The sequence below is a fragment of the Pelophylax lessonae genome, assembly GCF_965119305.1.
Source record: "Pelophylax lessonae genome assembly, chromosome: 2".
In the NCBI taxonomy this organism is placed as follows: domain Eukaryota; kingdom Metazoa; phylum Chordata; class Amphibia; order Anura; family Ranidae; genus Pelophylax; species Pelophylax lessonae.
Window position 1 is genome coordinate 454,301,845 of NC_138769.1, and position 22,795 is coordinate 454,324,639.

General features: G+C 43.9%; 1 protein-coding gene across 2 annotated transcripts in view; it reads right to left on the reverse strand.

Annotated features, from left to right (window-relative positions):
* Positions 1-22,795, reverse strand: part of UBE3A (ubiquitin protein ligase E3A) — an 80,628-nt gene that overhangs the window by 45,335 nt on the left and 12,498 nt on the right. The window contains exons 2-3 of one of the 2 annotated variants that reach the window (XM_082246687.1): positions 20,219-20,263; positions 8,718-9,025 (exon numbers count right to left, since the gene is read on the reverse strand). In XM_082246687.1, the coding sequence (XP_082102813.1) occupies positions 8,718-9,025; positions 20,219-20,263 (353 nt within the window). The remainder of the gene's footprint in view (positions 1-8,717; positions 9,026-20,218; positions 20,264-22,795) is intronic. The other variant, XM_082246688.1, reaches the window with a different exon arrangement.

Consider the following 22,795-nt stretch of genomic DNA (forward strand, 5'->3'; position numbering starts at 1 on the left):
TTGCGCATGCCATGCACATGGAATGGCCATAAACTTAAAAAAAAAAAAAAGTGACTGGGCAGCTGTACAACCGCTCGGATCACTTCTACAGGAAAGCCCACTGCTGTCTAAAAATCCAGGTAATAACCACTACAACCTGAAGGACATACGCGTCACTTCCCTATGGGCATGATGTGGTTAAGCAATCCTACCTGTGGAAACTGTTGCCCTTAAAACCCCAATTTGGCTCTTATGGTCATAGATGCTCCAGCTAAACAGGCACCAATGATCCGTGCTCTTTGGATGTCTGACAGGTCATCCACTTTAAGGAAAGCTTGCATAAACTGCTAATGAACACAAAGTGTAATACACTGGCCTTCAACCAGTGAGCATAGACAAAGAAAAGAAACAAAAACACCACTTCTGTTTTTTTTAAGTGTAGTTTACACAAAATCGAGCCTATAATACCGTTGGACACATAATTCTGCCTTTTCCCTGTATATAATGCATCTACCAATCAAATAAACAACTCTTGTCTCATTGGTTAAATTTGGAATTCTGAAGTACTCTATACACAAAAAAGGGGCCCTTTTTTTTTTTCGGCCTTTTCTTTTTTTTGTTTTGTTTGTGGCAATATTGGATATCCCCACTGACGAAGCCCCAAAGGACCTATTGCATACGGGAGGAGCAGCCACGGCTTGTGGCGTCACTCGCTGCTATCCTGACAAGCCAATACGGTATCAGCATTATGTATGCTTTGTATGCCTGCTACCAAGAATATCGTCTAAGTTTTCTACATTCAAGTCTGTCCTTTTATAATAACGGAGATAACTTATATTTTTTCATTTTATTTATCCATGACCGGGATTCATGTGAGCATCAGGATTCCTAAGGGTTAACCCCCCTGAAGTGGGAAAAGGTGTTTTCTGACCCTCCTGTTGGCTCTAGGGTTCGTTCCTTTGAGATGAAAGAGCATTTTGCCAGTTGGTGCTGGGATCAGTCACCCCGGGTGCAAGTGGATCTGAGAACACTTCTGTCTTTTATGGATGTTTTTTTTTTATTGGGTTCCAGACTGCTCTTAATGATTAGTGCCATATTTGACTTTAACTAGTTCATATTGATTGTGATTGTGCTGCACTGTCTGTTTACAATTTGCATTTGGAGCTATGTGAAATGACCCTATAGTTTTCAGCTTGCAATAGTTTTCCTCAATGTTCATTTTAGGTATTTGTTTGCGCTGATTGTACTTTGTAAAATATTGGACTTCCCATATCAAGGTGTTCTTAAAGCGGAATTCTAGGCAAACCACTAAATACACATATTAAATGCACATAAGGGATCCGTTTTACCTGCCAAAGGATTTGTATTTCTGTTCTTTCAGTCCTGAGATTTACACAGCACAGCACTGTCTGGCAGGTCAGGAGATTAAGTGCTGGTTCACATTAGTGCGATCACAGAGATCGCATGTAATTCGGAGCGCACTGCTCGTAAATTACATGCGATCTCTGTGCGGTGCAAATTTCAGCCATACAGTTTGTATGGCTGAATTAGCACCGCAATCGCACTAAACATGCACATGACCCTTTTTTTATATCTGCATCAGAATCAGATCGCATGGTGGTTCAAACTAGTGCGATCCGATTCTGTGCAAACTTGCAGATCACACTGCGATATGCGATCTCAACTGGGGGTGTCGTTAACTTTTAATTGACACCCCCTGCGTATCGCATATGGCAGTGTGAACTGCCAGGTGTGCGGATGCGATGCGGGAACACGCTGCATATTCGCAGCATTCCCGCATAGCAAAGTGTGAACCGGGACTAAAGCATAAATTCACCTTTCATAACATGTTACTCATATTCAGGGTGTAACATGAAAATGAATGAATCTTCTCGCCCTGCTAGCTGTCACAATTTAAAAAAAAAAACGTGGCCATGCGGGACTCATTTACAATGTTCTGTGAATAGAAAACTACAAGTCAAGACAGCTTGTAGTTCTCAACGAACTACCATGGAGCTGCGAGTGCCATGTTAGTTCACTGATTCTTCCTGTCAGAATGTATCGGCTTCCTGCATGGAACTAGCGATCTGCTGATCGCTGGTGCAATGCTTTACAGGCTTCTGCGATGAAAAAAATTGGATTTTTGACTTACCGTAAAATTCCTTTATCTGATGTTCATTGACGGACACTGCTCCTTATCTTCTTGACCATTGGGTTATACTGCCCCCTTGAGAAGGAACACTAGGCAGGAAAAAGCTTGAGTACGCCTCTGGGGCTGTCCCAGGAGGTTTACTCCCACTCTCAGCTATAGGCACTCGATTTTGTTACAAGCAGTGTCAGAAGAAAGCCAACTCCACAGAGGGGTGGGTGCTGTGTCCATCAATAACCAACAGAGAAATGGAAGTCACAGCTCTCCATCTTCTTGACCATTGGGACAGCAAGAAAAAATTCCCCAGGCTAAACCGTAGCCAACCAGGTAACATGGAGCTCAACCATAAACAACTGGAGCTCACCTGAAAAAATACAATACAACCTCAAAGAGGATCAGGTCCTCTAAACAGCAGCCAGCAAAACCTTGTGGCCAAAATAAGCATCCGTTGATGCAACACATCCAATTTATAAAACTTTGCGAAAGTGTGCATAGATGACAGGGTGGCCGCCTTGAAAACCTGCATCACTGACGCCTGATGATGGAAGGCCCAGGAGGCACTAAGCGCCCAAGTAGAGTGCCCCCTAACAGTGAAAGGAGGAACCTGACCCCTAATTGGATAAGCCTGAATCACCGTCTGTCTGAGCCATCTGGAAATGGTAGCAGCAGAAGGGGCCAATCCTTTCTGAGTTCCATCTGTGAGCACAAATAGTGAGCCTGACTTCCTAAAAGACTCCGTAGCTGCCAGATACACCCTAATTGCCCGAACCACATCCAGGGAATGCAAGGCAATTTCCTAAGGATGTGTAGGCATGGGACATAGGGAAGGTAACACAATGTCGTTATTCAAATGGAAACCAGGGACAACATTTGGAAGGAATGACAGGCAGGGACGAAGAGCCACCTTATCTCTGTGAACCACCAGGTAAGGTGAACGACAAGATAACACCGCCAGCTCCAACACTCTTGGCGCAGAAGTAAGCCACTTTCTGGGACAACAAAAGCGGGGGAACATTCAGAATATTTTTGAAGGGAGGTTTCTGGAGAACTGACAACCCGGGAGGAGCCAAGTGTTAAACTCCCTGTATAAAGGTACGCACCAAGGAATGTGTGGCCAATGGACGTTGAAAGAAAACTAAGGGCCGAAAGCTGGCCATTACTGGTAGTTAAGGCCAGGCGCTGCTCAACCCCCCCATTGGAGGAAAGCCAGGATCCGAGCCACCGAAAGGGAGCAAGGGAGAACCCCAAGAGACTCACCACGCAATGTACGTCTTCCAAGTACGATGGTAGATCTTCCTAGAGGTAGATTTTCTAGCCTCACAGCGTAGGAATCACAGATTCAGACAAACCTCTATCCTTGAGCACCTGGCTTTCAACAGCCAAACTGTTAAAGCCAGCGACTAAAGCAATATGGAAGATTGGCCCTTGGGACAGCAGATCTTCCCTGAGAGGAAGTCCCCAAGGAGCATCGGCGACCATCCATACCAGATCAGCGTACTAAGACCTGCGAGGGCAGACAGGAGCCATTCGAATAACCGGAATCCCTTCTGCCTTTACCCTGCACAGGAGTCTTGGCAGAAGTTTGGGGGGGGGGGGGGGAGAGAGAGAGGGAAGAGCGTAAATCAAGACGATACTGACTCCAAGAAGCCACTAATGCGTCTGTGGCGTCGGCCAGGGGATCCCGAGACAGTGCCACAAATCTCTGTACCTTCCTGTTGAGACGAAAGGCAAACAGGGTCCATTTCGGGAGTACCCCACTGGAGAAACCCCTCCGGATGAAGTGACCTTTCCCCCTGGTCCAAGGCTTGTCAACTGAGGTAATCCACTTGTCAATTTTCCACCCCTGGAATGTGTACAGCAGGAGAGGGCTGGAACGAATCATTCTGCCCACCTTAGAACGCCAGCTACTTCCCAACCCTTGGTGACTGACATAGGCCATGGCCGTGGCACTATCCGATTGAATTCGTACCAGACACCCCTGAAGACAAAATTGTCCAATGATCCAGAAAAGTCTGATTGCTTGGAGTTCCAATACATTGATCAGCAGTCTCGACTCTACCCGAGTCCAGACCCCCTGAGCAAAATCTGTGCCGAGGACACCTCCCCACCTGGACAGGCTGGCATCCATTGGGACAACCGTCCAGTACAAGGGGAGAAGGATTTTCCCTGTTGAAGTGCCGGAGAATGAAGCCACCGGATCAGGGACCCTCACGTACCTCGGCTCAACAGGATCAGACTGTCTAGAGACTGGATTCTTGTCCCATTTCACCAGAATCCCCCGTGTGGAACTGTGCAAACGGAACCGCCTTGAAGATAGACACCATCAGGCCCAGCACCCGCAAGCAAGCCCGGAGGGATGACCGTCTGCCGGACAACAGAAGCTGAATTGCCTCCTGCAATTTCTGGAGTTTTTCCAGAAGGAAGAAATACTCTGGCTGAGGCCAAGTCCAGAGTCCGACTCAGATAGTCCAGTTTTGTGGACGGAACCAGAGCAGACTTCTGAAGGTTCAAAATCCAACCGAACTCCCTCAGAGTTCGCAGAGTACTCTCCAAGTTGTCCATCAGAGCAGTCGGAGACTCCGCTTGCAGAAGATGATCGTCCAGGTACCCCAGTACTGCGATCCCCCACTGACGCGACAATGCTAGCACCAGGGCCAACACTTTTGTGAAGACCCGAGGAGCGGAGGGGGGGGGGACCAGAGAGCAACGCCACAAACTGATAATGCTCCTCACCCAGGGCAAAGCGGAGGAAGCGCTGGTGGCTGGCCCCCTTTTGGAATGTGAAGGTAGGCGTCCTTGATGTAGACAGAAGCGACACCACTACCGTGCAAATGGACTCCATTCGGAAATTCTGTACCCGCACAAAGCAGTCTAGCGCCTTGAGGTCCAAAAATCGGATGTAACTTGCATTCCTTCCTGGGAAAGAGGGTTGAGTAAAATCCCTGGAAACGTTCTGAAGTCGGTACCGGGACAATCACCCCTTGAGGTAACAAGTCTTGTACTACCCTAAAAGAGACCCCTTAAGCGATCTGCGGACAAGTGAAGGTTGGAAGGGAAGAACCTTTCCGAAGGATAAGACTGAAAATCAATCTTGTTGCCAGACCGGATGACTGACTGAGGCCCTGAGGAACAAAAAGGCCTCTTATGAGCTGGGAAGAATAGCCCATGTCTACGACGAGGCTCTTTGCCCTTGGTAGCCTGCGGAAGAAGAGTACTCTTCCCCCCTGAGAGACCCTCAATGATGTCATCCAAGGAAGCTCCTAACAGGCGATCCCGTACAAAATCAGATAAGGCTTTCCTAGAAGTCTGGTACGCAGACGAGCATTTCAGCCAGATAATACGCCAAAGGACCACTGCTGATAAAGACAGATTAGAAATCAAAAGGAGCCACATCTAAAGAGGCATTACAGATAAACTGTAGCCCCTGGACCAACTGATCCACCAGCTCCCCAAAGGCAAGGGGAAGCTGTTTACCCTCCAGGTTCCGGCGTAAAAGTTTAGCCCACTCAGTCAGAGTTTGCAACACCAGGGCAATAGTAAATACCGGCCTAAGTGCCGAACCAGCCACAGTGAACATATGGCAGGCCAGAGCCTGTGCCTTCCCTATCAGCCAGATCTTTAAAGGCCAGGGACTGCTCAACAAGAATTAAAGTAGCTTTATTTAATCTGGAAACCGGCAAGTCCATTACAGGGAATTAAACAGGGAATCTTCATAAGCATACCGCATAGCAAAATGCTTAGGGACCACAAGAGTGCGTTTTGGACAACCCCACTGTTTTGTGACAATGTTGTCAAAGTAAGCGGGAAAGGGGAACACCCTCGCCGCTTTGGAGGGCCTGCGGGTGCTGAAAAGGGACCTGCGCCTCCGACGCAGCATCAGCTGCATCCTCCAGTTTTAAAGTTTCACGCGCTGACACAATCAGTGCATCATTATGCGCGGCTAGAGGAGCAGAGGAATCACCCTCACTATATGAGCACTTCGGGTGCATGGACACAGACCTAGACCCAGTAGGGTGACTAGGGTGCGTGGATGCCGACCCAGTGGGGTTACTCGCGTCCACAGAATCAGATTTAGGATCAGAGGAGGCAGGGAAGGGTGGGGAGGCATTAAATACTAAGCTCACCCGGAAAACAATCAGGGGAAGGGGAGTCCAACTATCCTAGGGAGGGGCCCACGTCCAACCCAAAACCCTCTAGGGGAAGAGGGGGGCAGCTACTTACCATAACAGGAAACAGGGTGGGCACCGCTTGGGACAGATCACCTCTCCATCAGAATGGTCCAGGAGGAACGCTGTGACTTAGGCCGCAGCCAGATCGTGTGCGTTTAACTTGCAGGTCAGCCTCCGTCTAGTGGGGCTATGTCGCTGCCAACCTAGCGCGGAGCTGAGGCATGCACGTGTTGGCCAGACTTGGGGGACCCTTTGGATCTAGGATTATCCAGTCCAGCACCCAGTCCAGCAGCTGAATGTAGATTCTCACAGGAACAAAATAAAGATAGGAAAAAGTTCAATTTAAAACGAAAAAGTTCAATTTAAAAGGAAAAAACAAAAAATTCCAGGACCAGAGGTCCTTACTCCTGACTAGGCAGAAAAAAAAAACAGTGCCTGTAGGCGAGAGTGGGAGTATACCCCCTGGGGCTGCCCCATAGGCATAGTCAAGCCTTTTCCTGCCTAGTGTCCTACTCTGTAGGGAGTCCGTGCCCGTCAATGAACGAAAGGAGAAATAATAAATGCACATTTACCTGCAAAAAATGTGCATATATTTTTTGTCAAAAGGTGAACTTTAAAGAAAGAAATCTAGTAATGAAGGAAAAAAAAAAAAAAAAAAAAAACGGAAATGTTACATATATCAATGTATTCAGAACCTTTGCTCAGTACTTTTTTGAAGCACCTTTAACAGCAATTACAGCCTCGAGTCTTTTTGGGTATGACCCAACAAGCTTTGCACACCTGGACTGGGGGATTTTCTGCTATTTCTTCTTTGCAAAGCTTCTCAAGCTCAGTAAGGTTGGATGGGGATCGGTGGTGGACAGCCATTTTCAGGTCTTTCCAGAGATGTTCAATAGAGCTCAATTCAGGGCTCTGGCTGGGTCACTATAAGACATTTACAGAGTTGTCCCGAAGCCACTTCTGTGATGTCTTGACTGTGTGCTTAGGATGGTTGTCATGTTGGAAGGTGAACCTTGGCCCAGTCTGAGGTCCAGAGCACTGTAGAACAGGTTTTCATTGAGGTTATCACTGTACTTTGCTCCATTCAGCTTTCTCTCAACCCTGACCAGTCTTCTCAGTCCATGATGCTGAAAAACACCCCCACAGCATGATGCTGCCACCACCATGCTTTACTGTTGGGATGGTAATGAGCAGGTGAAGAGCGGTGCCTGATTCCTGGTTAGAATTGAGGTCAACCAGTTCAGTCTTGGTTTCACCAGACCAGAGAATCTTGTTCTTCACAGTCAGAGTCCTTCAGGTGCTTTTTTTCAAACACCAAGCAGTCTTCCATGTATTTTGCATTGAGGAGAGGCTTCCGTCTAGCCACTCTGTCATAAAGCCCAGATTGGTGGAGGGCTGCAGTGATGGTTGTCCTTCTGGGACTTTGTCCCAGCTTCACGTAGGATCTCTGGAGCTAGGTCAAAGTTAACATCAGGTTCCCTGGCACCTCTTTTACTAAGGCCCTTCTACCCAGATTGCTCAGTTTGGGCAGGCGACCAGATCTTGGAAGCAACGGGGTTGTGCTAGATTTCTTCAATTTAAGAATTATGGAGGCCACTGTGCTCTTGGGACCCTTCAGTGCAGCAGACTTTTTTTCTAGCCTCCCTCCTTGCAATAAACCTTTCCCTAAGCTCTGCAGCCAGTTCCTTTGACATCATGACTTTTTAAGAGCTCATTCACATTAGCGCGACTTGTCAGGCGACTTGTCAGCCTGACAAGTTGCGGTATGTCACGGTCCATTGAGTAGTACAGGACCCGTTCTAATAGGAGCGACACAAGTCACTCCGACTTCGAAAAAGGGCCCTGTACTACTTTGGGGCGACTTGCATAGACTTCCATTATGTGAAGTCTCTGCAAGTCGCGCCAAAGTCGCGGTACACGCGACTTCACAGGTCGCCCCCCGAAGTCGTGTCGCCTCAATGTGAATGGGCTCCAATACAGAGGTGTGTGCCTTTAAAAATCATGTACAATCAATTTATGCACTTTATTACAGATGAACTCAATCAAGGTGTAGAAACAGCTCAGCAATGATCAAGAGAATTGGGAAGCGCCTGAAGCATTGTTGCAAAGGGTCTGAATACTTATGTCAATGTAATATTTCAGTTTTTCCTTTTTCATACATTTGAAAACCATATTTCTAAAATTCGGTTTTCATTTTATCATTATGGGGTACTGAATGTAGATTGAGGAAAATTTAAACAATTGTATCAGGCTGCAACAAAATTGGAAAAAAAAAAAAGTGAAGGGGGTCTAAATACTTTATGACTGCACTGTAAAACAGGTGCTACAGATTTAGCAGGCAATTGTGGTAGTGAGGGGAGAAATAAATACATGAGCATATACAAGTCAAGCATTAGGATAAACGATTATAATGGTATCACCTTTGAAGTCATCCCTGGGTTGTACTTCCTTCTTGTTCATCTTTCTCTCCGTGCACGAGTTGTTATGGGCACTTTTGGAGTTGTTCTCTAGATAAGACGAGCTGGTTCCTTTCTTAGAGGGATGAGGATCACAGAGTTTTGCATTAACCTTATACAAGTCGAGGGCCTTAATGGCTGCTGCATTGTTATCCATACGGAGAAAAGTAGGACAGGAAGCACAAAACTCATTCGTGCAGGAATCATTTCCACAACCCTCAGTTAACTGGTGGTAGTAGCGTTCTATTAGATGCTTTGCAGCTGCTCGCTTCCTGTAGCAAACATTCAAACAGGCATGTGGATTAGTACAGCTTTCATAAACAAAGCTCATTCATGGTATTAGTAAAGCAGGGTTAGTGTGGCATGTACACAATAAACACTTTTCAATTTAAACAGTTTTAAACCCAAGACTTTACAGAAGTTTTTTTAGATCAGCTGTTAAAAAAATCAAAACTGTACAAATGAACTGTAAACATTTAGTGGGCTTTATATAAAGAAGACCTCCAGGCAAATGCATAAAATTACCCTTTAACTTATAAGGTAATCAAATCGGTTATCAAATATAGTAAAAAAAAAAAAAAAAAAAAAAAAAAAAAAAACAAACACACTACTTGCATAGAATCTGCTTTTATATTGTCTTACCACAGTTCTATGGAAGGAAGGTTTACTATGGCAAATCAATCAGGTAATATTGTATTGTACATTGTGTATTGTCTAATGGGGAAGTCCACAATTACAGTCCTTCTGCTGCTTAGGTTGGCCATAGACCACATATGGGCAGGCAGAATATACCCAAGATGATCAACCGGTCAACTTGGGTACAACCAGCCTGCTAGATTTTACATGCGACATTTACTAAAATAGCCTCTAGCAATAATCACTGTGTTCTCCTTGTGGGGACGATACCTAACATGTCATGCTTTAAAATTGCGCACACTCGTGGAATGGCGCCAAAACTCGGTATTTATAAATCTCCATAGGCAACACTAACATTTACTACAGGTTACCAGAGTTACAGAGGAGGTCTTGCACTAGAATTATTGCTCTCGCTTGAACGTTCGCGGCGATACCTCACATGTGGTTTGAACATCGTTTACATATACAGACGCGACCTACCTATGCGTTTGCTTCTGCGTGCAAGCACGAGGGATCGGGAGTGCTTTATTTAATTTTTTTTAATTGTTTGTTTTATTTATTTTTACACTTTCCCTTTAATTTTTGGATCAATTTTATTCCTTTTAAAAGGAATGTAAACATCCCTTGTAAAAGGAGTAGGGCATGGCAGGTCATCTTTACAGCGAGATCTAGGGTCTATAAGTCCCCAGATCTCACCTCTAGGCTGGAAAGCCAGCATTAAAAAAAAAAAAAAAAAAAAGAAGAACTTGGCTTCCCAGCTGAAAAAAACATTTGTTGGGGCCGAAAGTAAAGTCATATCATCACGCCCAGCCTCCAAAGGTCAGAGATGGCCGGGGACCATCTGGTCCTCGGTCGGCTCTACGGTAAACGACCGCCGCTTGCGGATTCATTCTCCGGTAGAAGCACCAGATAGTTTGGGGGGGGGGGGGGGGGGGAGGAGGGAGTTGGACATGTCCCCTCCCACAGCCTCTAAAAACAATTAAGTAGCTATGATTGTTTTTACTGTGCAGGGAGTCACCGGCAGAAAAAATATATATATCTGAATGATGAGTGCAGCTGCAGGCATCATTCAGATATCTCCACAGAAAGCCCATGACGCCATATGAGGGCCGGCAGTATGGAAGTAGTTAAGTTACTGGGAGAGTGGGAAAGTGTCTGAGGAAAATGTTCTTAGGCCCCTTTCAGTGGCAGAATTCGCCTCCAGATCCACCTGCTTAACAAGGAATCTCTCCGCTGATCCATGCTGAACAGGTGGGTCACAGGTGTGTGTCCGCTTTGCTGATGCAGAGAGGATACAGACACAGACAAAGCCTACTTTCCTCTATGGGCAGTCGGATGTACACGGAACGCCTGTCCGTTTACATCAGACTGTCATCCGCCAGACGGACGGAGAACAGATCCCCCACCTGTCTGTTTTTAACAGATAGGATTGGATGTTGGCGGGTGTCAGATGCATGTCCGTTGACACCCACCGCTCCATAGAGGGAAATTGTGTCTACCTAAAAAGCTGACAGGTGGACCCAATCGGTCCACCCACGTGAAAGGGGCCTTACAGTTACTTGTACAGTCTACAGAGCAATGCTACACAAAACATCTCAGTTTTGGGTTGAGTTAAGCTGGCCATACATGGATATAAATTTAGTCAGTTCAGCAGGAACCAGACACATTTGGATCCATGTATGGACGCTCCTGTTTAAGAAAATGCAATCTATTGATCAATCAGCACTGCACCACTGATCAGTGTGTTTTCCGACAGTGGGGAGGTGGGGGGGGGGGGGGGGGGGGCGGAGTCTCCCCACTGTCAGAATACAAAGACACAGCAGGGAGGATTCCCGCATCCACACCAAATGGAGGGGTCCATTCTTATGCGTGTTTGATCTCTGTAATTGGGGATCACAACCATCTGGTAAGAGGCTTGATTACAGTGGAGGGCACATGTGTATGGTGGAATTCCTTAACAATTCACATGGTTTGTCACTCTGGGATATATCATTATCTGGAGAAGAATTAGATACACTTTCATTCCACTTAAGGCTTTTATTGCTTTTGGCACATTAACTTATTTCCATATTTAACCTTATGGACTATTTTATTCACTGTTTGATTGCATATTGATACATTTTCATTACTTCATTTAGATTCATGCAGTTCTGAATGAACTGCAAGGGCGCTAATGAGCTAACTCATACTTCATTCATAAGCTCTTTAGGTTCAACAGATCGCCCGTATGAAGGTACATGCAGAAAGCGGAGGGCTTGTCTGCAGAAGCCAGACATTCCACCACTGACCCACTGATCACAGGTGCAAAGCTTTCCAGGCTTCTGCAGAAAAACTAAAAAATAAATGCACATTATTTTTCCTTCACAAATATATGCATTTTTTATTTTTTTCTTCAAAAGGTGAACTTATTTAAAGTGGAGTTCCACCAATTTTTATTTTTTTACTTGCAATCTATCCCATGCCCATCTGCATTTCTATTTAAAATTGCAATTTTTTTTTTTCTAAATACATTTTTTTCTTTATTTCCTGAAGCACTTCTGGCTCTAGTCACCTAGGTCATGATGTAACTAGGGGATTTCCATGGACTCCTGCGATATTAGCATCATTTATCCCAGGAGTCCATATTAATCGCCTAATACCGTAATCTCGCGTTCTTTCAATATCGGAAATGACACGATCGGGAGGACCTTCCAGGATGTCCTGATTGACAGGTTGTTATAACGGGGCAGGAACTTCCGCTGGAGCCACCATTGCTATGGCAACCTGTCAGGAAGTAAGAGTGTTGTGCAGTGGCATTACTGCACAGGCGTGAGATCAGGAGGTGCATGCTGGGTAGTCAGCTGCACTGAATCCTGGAAAGAAAGATAAGATGACTTCAGATGCTCACAGCAGAAATGGGCCCTGCCTGCTTCCGAGCTCATGTTGGTTTTGTACCATTTAAACATAAAATAAAATGGACCACATTAATAACATTATCTGAATGTTGCAGTTGAAATTGACAACATTTAACGCGCTAACCTGTATCAGGAAAGCAAACAGAATAAAATGGGATAAAACATTGATGCTTCTGCACAATATACGAGTGTCTTAAGGCTAGGTTCACACTTGTGCAGCTCTGAGAGCCACGTTTTGCGCAGGCATGGCAGCCCATTCATTTGAATGGACTGTTGTGCCTCTTAAAAACACAGGGTAAGGTCCATGCACCTTTTCTGAAAATGAAGCCCACACGGAAACCACAAGTGCAGTGCAAATCCTAATGCGGATTTAACCATGCTGTGGTCTCCCAAGTGTAGGGGTGCCATTAGGATTAATGGCAGCCCCACACATCACCTAATCTGCAGTGCGTTTTTGCCAGTGGGTGGTTGCGGGTGCAAAAAACAGGTGCAATCCCACACCAGTGTGAACCTAGCCTAGAAAAAGGATACTATGAGCTCCTAGAATTTTACTGGAACAATTGTGAATTCATCCTCTCCACTGTGGAAGCCAGGTGTAAGGCAAGTCAATTTTATAACTTTTCGCTATGGAATATGGTTGGTGGCCTGATGTAAAAGGTGGACTCTGCAAACTCTGCTTTAAATAAATGGTCCCAAACTACCCGAGAGAAAGATTAAAAAATCTTCACAGCTGATTGCTACTACACTATGCTTTCAGTTTATAAAATAAACCATAGCTTCTCAATAAGCAAATAAACACCACATTGTCAATTCATTTGAGTTACTAATAACAGGCATTGGCTGTGAGAATTCAAAAAGAATGTTCTTCTTGGCCAGCAGAAATGTTTTATTATTTTTTAACTACATTAGCTTCACTTTGTGATGAATAAAAAAAAAAAAAACACAATATAAATTCAATTCTAAATGTAGTACATGCATAATATTTGCATTCTATAGGAACTTTACATTGAGAATACATATTGGATTTTAAATGCAATCATGGGCAGTCACATAGCGAACATATTGCTAAGCAGGCTTTAAAGAGTACATTTGCAACGTCCACAGATATGCAGAGCATGGATTGAAGCCAACAGTTGCTTCTATAAATACACAGACTCAAGGATCACGTGCTTGTTCACTTCACTTTTTGACTTTTCAAGATGCCCCATCCCAATCACTGCAATGTGTAGGACATTCATGCTTGCTGGAAGCACACAACATGCGATGGAGAAAAACGTGCACATGAAAAAATGGTACACATTAAAATGGTAATGACATTACAGAGCAAGAAGAGCAAAAAGAAAATACTGGAATACAAACTATATCAAAGTATTTAGGCGTTAAAAGGACCACTATACTCGCCACAAAAACTAAATTATAAACATTATGTGAAAGATCCACTAATAACCATCAGAATAAAGTATGCTAAATAACCGACAGCTGTACAGAAACTGAGATATTTGACATTTATGTAACCTATTGCTATCGTTGAGCTACCTCTGAAGGAAAAGAAGGCCATAAAAAGACAGCTGGCAGCTCTCCTCTAAAGGATTACAAGACAGAAGCTAGTGGTGTGCAGAAAAGATCGCCATCCACGATACCAACTTAATTAAAATGATATTCTATTCTAATAATCTTCTGAAACGTTAACATACAAACTCCTGATTGGGATTAAACCTGTACCACATACAAAAGTTAAGGAAATGGATTTTGATTGTAAAGGCAGAAGGCTTTTTATCTTAATGCACTCTTTGCATTTAGATGAAAAGCCTTCTGTGTGTGACAGCCCCCCTCAGCCCCCTAATACTAACCTGAGCCCCTTCTGAATCTAGTGATGTCCACGCATGCCTCAGCCATCCGGGACTCTTCCTCCCGATTGGCTGACACACAGCAGCAGCGCCATTGGCAGTAGTTAGCCAATGGAGGGGTGGGGGGTGAACCATGAACTATGGAACCATGGCTCCGTCTCTGAAAAGATACACGGAGCTGCGGCTCAGGAACTGCTTGCTGTGGGGACAAGCAGCAGGAGGGAGGAGCCAGAAGCTCCAGGCAGGGACCCAAGAAGAAAAGGATCTGGGCTGCTCTGTGCAAAACCACTACACAGAGCAGACAAGTAGAACATGCTTGCTAATGTAATAGAATAAAAATAACCTTATTACAGATTTAGTTACTTTTTGCCTCTGAATATTTAGGCTGCCAAGAACAATGACAACAAAACAGAAACTGCGTTTGTAAGGGCTCATGCACATGGGCATAAAAAGAAAAAAAACACACCTCTGCCACAGTAAAATTTTAACAGCTGATCTGAATGTAGAAGTATTGTATGCTATGGACTCATTCACACTAGGTAGCAGCAACCATGGCACAGAAAAACCTTGGCCTTCAGCATGATTATTAGATGAGGATATTTTGCGCCGCCGTCACCGCTTCCAGTGAATGATTAAATAAGGACCAAGGTGGAGATGTAAACATCAAAATTGTTTAGGCAGCGGCACATGTGGACAATGACCATGGCCTTCAGTCATTCTGAATGATTACTTTGTACACACTGCACATCTCAACTCATACGTATAAGTGCATGTATTTCTACAGGAGTGGAGATGCACCACAGACCACTTTTTATACAGGATCTTGCTGCCAGTTTATGCGCCGGTTCACACTGGCGCGACGCTACTTTCAGGGGCGACCTCCGAGATCGCGGTGCGAGCAGCGCGCCGCGACCTCGGAGCGGCCGCCACAGACTTCATAACATTGAAGTCTATGGCGGTCGCCTCCTGGTCGCCCCAAAGAAGCTCCGGACCCTTTTTCTAAGTCGGAGCGACTTGTGTCGCTCCTATTAGAACGGGTCCGTAGCTTCCCTATGGGAGGCGACCAGGTCGCCTCACAGGTCACCCTAGTGTGAACCGGGGCTTAATGTCCATGTGCATCAGGCCTAACAAATTGCAGCAGAAAAAAAAATGTTGTTAAACTACGGGATGTAATGGTGGAAATATTAAAAGACAGAGAGAGCATAACTATGCCTTCATTTTCTTCTTCATTGCTTAACATAAAGCTTGTCAGTGGTCATATGAATGGTTTGTTCACTTTGTATGAATAGTGTATTTTAATGGGTTACTGAAGAGAATCGGTTTGCATCAGTGTTCTACCATAAGCCCTATCCTTTCACCAGAGTGACCATTAACTAATATTTTTTTAAAAATGCAATCTATCCCTTAAAAGAAAAAAAAAAAAAAAGCTGCCATATACACAATCAGCCATAACTTTATGACCACTAACAGAGATAAAGGGAATAACCCTGATTATCTCATTACAATGGCATCCGAAAGTAGACATGTTGTCCCTGAAGGTGCTGTGTTGAAACAGAAAAAAAATGGGCAAATGCAAGTATTTGCAGGACTTTGACAAGGGCCACATTAATAGCTAGATGACAGAGTCAGAGCATCCCCAAAACTATAGCTCTTGTGAGATGTTCTCAGTTTGCAGTGGTCAGGACCTACCAAAAGAGGTTCAAAGGAAGGAAAACTGGTGAACTGGCGACGGGGTCATGGGCAGTTAAAGTTTATTGATGCATGTGGGGAGCAAAGGCTGGCCCGTGTAATCCAATCCAATAGGAGAGCTACTGTATATGAATTTGCTGAAAAAAATAAGTGAATCTCAGTTTGTTGGGTATGGGGCTGTATAGCCAATTAGCCATAGACCGGTCAGGGTGCCCATACGGACCCATGTCCACAGCCAAAAGCACCTATGATGGGCACGTGAGCATTAGAAATAAACCACAGGAACAATGGAAGAAGGTGGCCCGGTCTGATGACTTCAAGAATGGTTTGAGAACAGAAGAGGTGTTGACAAATTCTCCAGATCTCAATCCAATCCAACCAAACATCTGTGGGATGTGCTGCAAAAGCGATCATGTGCTGAAAAAAATGGAAATACAATGGGCACGCGAGCATCAAAACTGGACCAATGAGCAATGGAAGAAAGTGACTCGTATGAGGATTCACTTTTTCTTTTACATCATGTGGATGGCCAGGTGCACGAGTGTTGCTTACTGGGGTAGAGACATGGCACCAGGATGCAATATGAGAAGTCCGATCCATGGAGGCCTAACTTCACAACATGCAGGATCTGCTGACGGCTTAGTGCCAGATACCACAGCATACCTTCAGAGGTCTAGTGGAGACCGTGCCTCCAAGGGTTATTTTATGATTGATCAGTGTATTAACAGTATAGATATGCTTAGAATACTCCAAATAGAGAATAAAGCAATGTTTAGAAATAGAAATCTCGCAAATACGTATAAAAATGAAGTGATTATGCTTGAACACCTTTGCACATATTATTGCAGATCATAAGAACTATATTTTGAATGCAGTTCCACTAAGAAAAATTCTGTGACAAATATCTAACCAGACCCCTTTTCTATCGTTTAGAAACATTCCACTACTGCTGAATCCATGGATTAATGGATCTTTCAGCACCCACTGTTCTTTGTGACAGGGGTGCCCATCTATGGCCACTTTGGTGCTCACCACACACTTTCAACCAGCTTTCTTTCCCTAAAAAGTCCAGGCAATGATCAAACGTTTCTATCTCGACAATGAAACCACTGAGACAGATGGTGAAAGGTTTCCGTGGATAGTTTATGTTTTACAAATAAAAGCTGGGTAAAATGGCCTACAACTGGAGTGTATAAACCCACCAGTCATGCCACTTTCCCACATATGCACCTGCCTTATTTTTATATTCTTATTATATCTAGTCTGAACATCCAGCATTTGGGACAAAGTTGTTTTTATAAACTGCCACGTTCTCCAAGAGCAAAGGTGAACATAGAATTCCAGCTATGCAACTAGAATGCTACTATGCCATTTTATCAATTCTCAGCCCTAGTCATCCCTGCCATAGAAGTACATTGCCTAATAGCTACATTTCCTGAACCAAAAGGTACTATTTTGGTTGACTGCCCTGCTTGACTACTAGCAGGGGAGTCAACTGTATTATGCTGGATAACAGTTTATCACAGCTAGAGTATTATTTTGAAGCCCAATAAAGCCAAACAGAAACCAGTCTTTGCTCAAGATGATTAGAACTACAAGTATAGCCACTGTAATCTTTTAAGAACTATACAAAGTCATTTTAGTGAGTTAGAAAAAAAGTAACACAGACAATGAGCATCAGTTACCATCAAGGTAAAACAGCAAGCATACATTTTTGTCTAATCTCTGAGCTCACAAACTGCTAATTAAAAAAACAAATCTGTTCTGAGAAAAACAAAGAAGCCTCTACAGCTGACCATATAAAAATCTGTTGTCTGTGCCTGGCCTCAAATGTTTGGAATCCCATAACCAGCAAATTCATGACCGACATAACTGTTCCAGATCAGTAATTCACAGTATGAAAGCCACTGGATTAACTTTACTGTCAGGCAACTAGCATTTTCAGAAGGAAAGGTCTGTAACAGTGATTTGTGTGTGTCTCTCAAGACAAATTTCCTTTAAAGTGTTACTAAACCCAGGACCCTACATTCACTATCTGGTCTCCCACAGAACATGGATTATAAACAGCTAAACACCTTTTCCCATCAGCAGTATATAGAAGTCTTGTTGACTTCTATCAGTGTCTGGCTGAGCACTGGTTAAAGCTTGTAGGAGGAATGTTCATTCACTTCTGACTGTCCTATGAGGCTGCATGACCCCTGACTGTCTGGATAGTGCTGATCACATGCACCCTCCCCAAACAAAAAAAAATCTCTAGCAATAAACACCAAACTGGGTATGTGCGGGGTGCCTCCAAGACTCTGTACAATCAGCAGGTGGATTGGGGACACTAAAAAGGGGAGGATCAGAGAAGAGTAGGTTCCACAGTGAGTATAACAAGCATGCTTAACTGAATATACAGATTGATTTTACTGTTGTGGGTTTAGTAACACCTTAAGACTTCATGTACACTAGCCAACATTTACCACAGCCATGGGAAAATGCAGCAAAATCGTACCGCAAATGTAACACATTTTACCACGGCAGGTGGTCACAACATTCCTATCCTGATCTTGATTCTTCTGATTTTAACTACCTCAATACTGGGCGCTTAAACCCCCTTCCTACCCAGACCAATTTTCAGCTTTTAGCGCTGTTGCATTTTGAATGACAATTGCACGGTCATGCAACACTGCACCTAAACCAAATTTGTGTCATTTTTCCCCCACAAATAGTGCTTTCTTTGGTGGTATTTGATCACCGTCAGGTTTTTTCTTTTTTGGTGCACAAATAAAAAAAGACCGAAAACTTTGAAAAAAAAAAAAAAAAGAAGTTTTTTTGTTTAGGTTATAAAATTTTTTAAGTAGATACGTTTTTTCCTGCACTGATGACACCGCACTGACAGGCACTGATGAGGAGACACTGATGGGAACTGATATGTGGCACTGATAGAAAGCACTGATATGCAGCATTGGTGGGCACTGATAGGCGGCACTGATGGGCAATAATGGGCGGCACTGATAGATGGCAATAACGGGCACTGGTGGGCAGCACTGATAGATGGCATTGGTGGGCAGCACTGATAGGGAGGGCACCACTGGCAGGCTCTCTGAGCCCTGTTTGCCATCCCTGGTGGTCATGGGTGGGCATCCCTGGTGGCACCCCACCCCCCCCAGGGCTGCACTGGTAATCAATGTTCTGATTACCAGCACAGACCACCCCTGTGATCAGTGAGTAATTAGAAATACTCACTGATACCCCCGGCTGCAGTACAGATCCTCTCTTCTCCTCACTGACAGGATCTGTCAGGAGGAGAAGAGATCGAAGCCGTTACAACGGCTGTGTTTACATTACATGACGGCTGTGATTGCACACAGCCGTCATGTGATCAGGAGGGCCAATCACAGGGCCCTCCTGCCGCATCTTGTTGCTCTGTGTCCGAGGGACACAGGCACATTGAGATCGCACTGCTGCGCGTGCCCGCGTCGGCGCGATCTCGCTCCTTCTGAAGGATGTTCCGTAACGTCCGATCAGAAGGACGAGACTCCCACCCGGCCGTATATGTACAATGGCCAGGTGGGAGGTGGTTAAGAGAGCGAGGTTAAAGCTTACCTAAACGTAGCAGCTCCTAAACTTTGCTAAAAGCCAATGTGTACATTGACACATAGGCTTTTATGGAGTTGAGTTTAGGAGCTTTGGCAAAAAAAACGCCAAAAGCTCCTAAACGCAGGTTTAGGAGCTGTCAGTGTAGGCTAGTGTACATGAAGCCCAAGTCTGCCTTGATAAAAACCTAATACTCTCCCTGGCCAGGATTCCCTTGAAACAGAAGCTATTGGGAGCACAAGTATTGATACCACCATATGGAGCTTACTTATAGCCAGAAGGTTATTGTCTAACATGCATCAATTCGCAATTGCAGGTCATCAGACACCTGGAATGTTGACATAATTATATGATAGTTTGCTCTGTATTGGGTCAGAATGACTAAAATAGAGAACCATGACATTGCAGTGTTAACAAAAAATAAATAAATGGCGGACCACATAAGACATTTTGGAAACTTCCCCTTCTGCTCTGTTCATTGAAAGACCAAGTGTGGTGCTACAGTTCACCATCTACAAATACATACAAAAGTAGGAATCTGTCTAGGGCGTAAAAAAATCCTGGAGGATGGGTTACTTTCTAATAAAAATTAGCAGTCAACGATTATACAAAGACCATACTATCCAAACTGCCTTCATTGTGGTATATGGATGAGGTACAAAGATTTGGAAAATGTATATCAGGAAATGGTGAGCTATTTAGGTTTTGTCCTCTGAGGGAGTTTTTCTCCATCATACCATCAGGACTATTTGATGAATGCATGTTTGAAATGGTTTATTATCATTATAGGTAAAGAAGTACGAGTAATGATACTTACATTCGGCTATTTTCTAGGTTTTCAGAATTAGGATCTCCTGGTGATCTGTAAAATAAACATCAATGCTTATTCAGCAGCCGACTGGATACCTCACCATGATAGCTTTAACTTTAACATTCCATTATATATTTCAAGGAGGGACAGCACTGACAGACACAAGGGAAAGTCACAACTTTGTAACTACCAACGATGTTATGACATTTATCCTAATCAACAGCAAAAAGTAAAAGTGGTTGTAAACCCTCAATACACCCAGTGAAATTCACAGAGGTGAAACAAATCCAACCACATAAGGTGTACATGTTTATCTGCTTCAACCTGTATCATACACCCCTACAAGATGCAGAATTTACACAGCATCTCTCAGCTCTGAAAAGCAGGGAGTGGGAAGCTGAAGTTACATTACTGAGGGGAGCTCTGAGAACTAATTAGAGGAAAGGAACCCCCCCCCCTTTCACCACACACACAGGAATGGAGCTGAGGATGTCACTCATAGAATGCGCCCTCCCCGTCACAATTTTTCTCCTGGTGTCAGGAAAACCCATCAGAAGTGAATCACGCTAATAGCACAGGAATGAGCCAGTGGACAGAGATGACACTTAATGATCTGGATTGAGACAAGCACACACTATAGAAGTATATGCTTTGTTTATATTACATGTCTGAGGTTTTCAACCACTTTAAAAATGGTCTTGACTGTCAAAACAGGTACACACTACAGTGTAGTATAAACTGAAAATGCGGAGATCTTTTTTAGAGTATCAATTTGGAAGGATACGTTTTTCAGTTTAACATGAGACATTAAAATTGTATTTTTTATGACTGGAAACCTTAACACAGAGAAAAAAATAAAACATGTAAAAATCATTCTAACAGATAACCTTACCAAAAAGACAAACATACCATAAATGTATACACACACAAAATATAAAAATATATATATATATATATATACACATACACACACACACATACACATATATACACCTATATACACACACACATTTTTTGGGAGAAAAGACTGCAATGACTTTTGTATGTATTATCTTGGTAATGCAGTCTATTGTTAGTTGTTCGCTACAATTCTACACAATCAGTTGGAAGTAAGCTGTTAAAAATTGTACTCATTCTTCCCTATTTTAAAACTCTTTCGGTGATCTCCAGAAATCTTCATACAGCTATACTTCCAAGAAGAGAGATCAAAGGTCCCACATTTACCAGTAGCTGCACTGATCAGGAGCTCTTTCACATTTGCATGGTAAAGAGCAAAGGTGAAAAAGACATGTGGTTTTTAAAGTGTGGAACTAAAGAGAACATTTATCAGTACACTGCCCTTAAAGCATACTCCAACTACTGCATGCAGCTCCCTGACAGTAAGAGATGCAGTAAATTGCTGAGCCCTTACCCAGTCCACTTACTTGTTCACAAGAACTCTAGGATCAGCTACTGACCCTAGAGTGGACTTTTATATAAAGTGTTATCTAGCTGACATCAGAGCAAGTATCAATGAGATTGAGGCTCCTACGGTCTTTTCTGCTGTTGAGTTTATTCACCATTACATTTAATCAATTTACAGGAAAAAAAAAAAAAAAAAACGAACAATCAGTTCACAGCAGTATAAATACAGATGTCAAGTTTTATATAGCATTACAGGGCAGGCATAGCATCGCTGTAGTGTTCGAGTAGCACAGGATTGTGAATTATAGTGAGAATTGTAGTTGTGGTTCCCCACTGTATACCAGTGTGCTGTACATTTCACCTATTGAAGACTAAAGCTAGTTATTTGTTTACAGGAAGCTGAACGAAAAAATGAAATCTCAGATTCCTGCATTCACACAAGCAATATGGATGCAGGAATCTCACCTGTTGCACTTTTGTATTCTAACAGATGGGACCCCCCCCCCCCCCACTTTCCACCGATGAGCGCCCCCTGCTCTGACAGTGGATCTTCTCCCTGCACCCAGTGTCACAATTTGGAGAAAGCAAGGAAATGCGGGGCTCCGTCCACACAGCAATGTCGTTTATTCAGTTTTCTGTGATGAACAGACGGCATGTAGTTCTCAATGAATTGCGACGGCGCTAGTGAGGGCTCTTGTAGTTCATGGATTCTTCCTGCCTATATTGGAGGTATGGGCAGACAGTGTACTGAGAATCTGCAGGATCCAAGCATTGCACCCATCTGCTGATCATGGGTGCAATGCTATACAGGATACAATGTAAAAAAAAAAAAAAAAATGCAGTTACATAGTTAAGGTTGAATAAAGACACCTGTCCATCCAGTTCAACCTGTGGTATGTGTGTTTATTTCAATAATAAATCCCATATCCCTGTATGTTGCAATCGTTAGGATACCCATTTAAAAGTTTTGAAACTAACGACACTCCCTAATGATACCACTGTTTGTGGAAAAGAGTTCCGCATCCTGACAGTAAAGAACCCTCTATACAGTTTAAAGCGGAGTTCCAGCCTCACACACTCACCTGTCCAACGATGCGGCCGCCCGAAGCCTCGCTCTTCTCCCCCTCTGCTCTGCGACACCACTGGTGGGGGCACCCGGCTGTGACAGTTTGCGGCTTC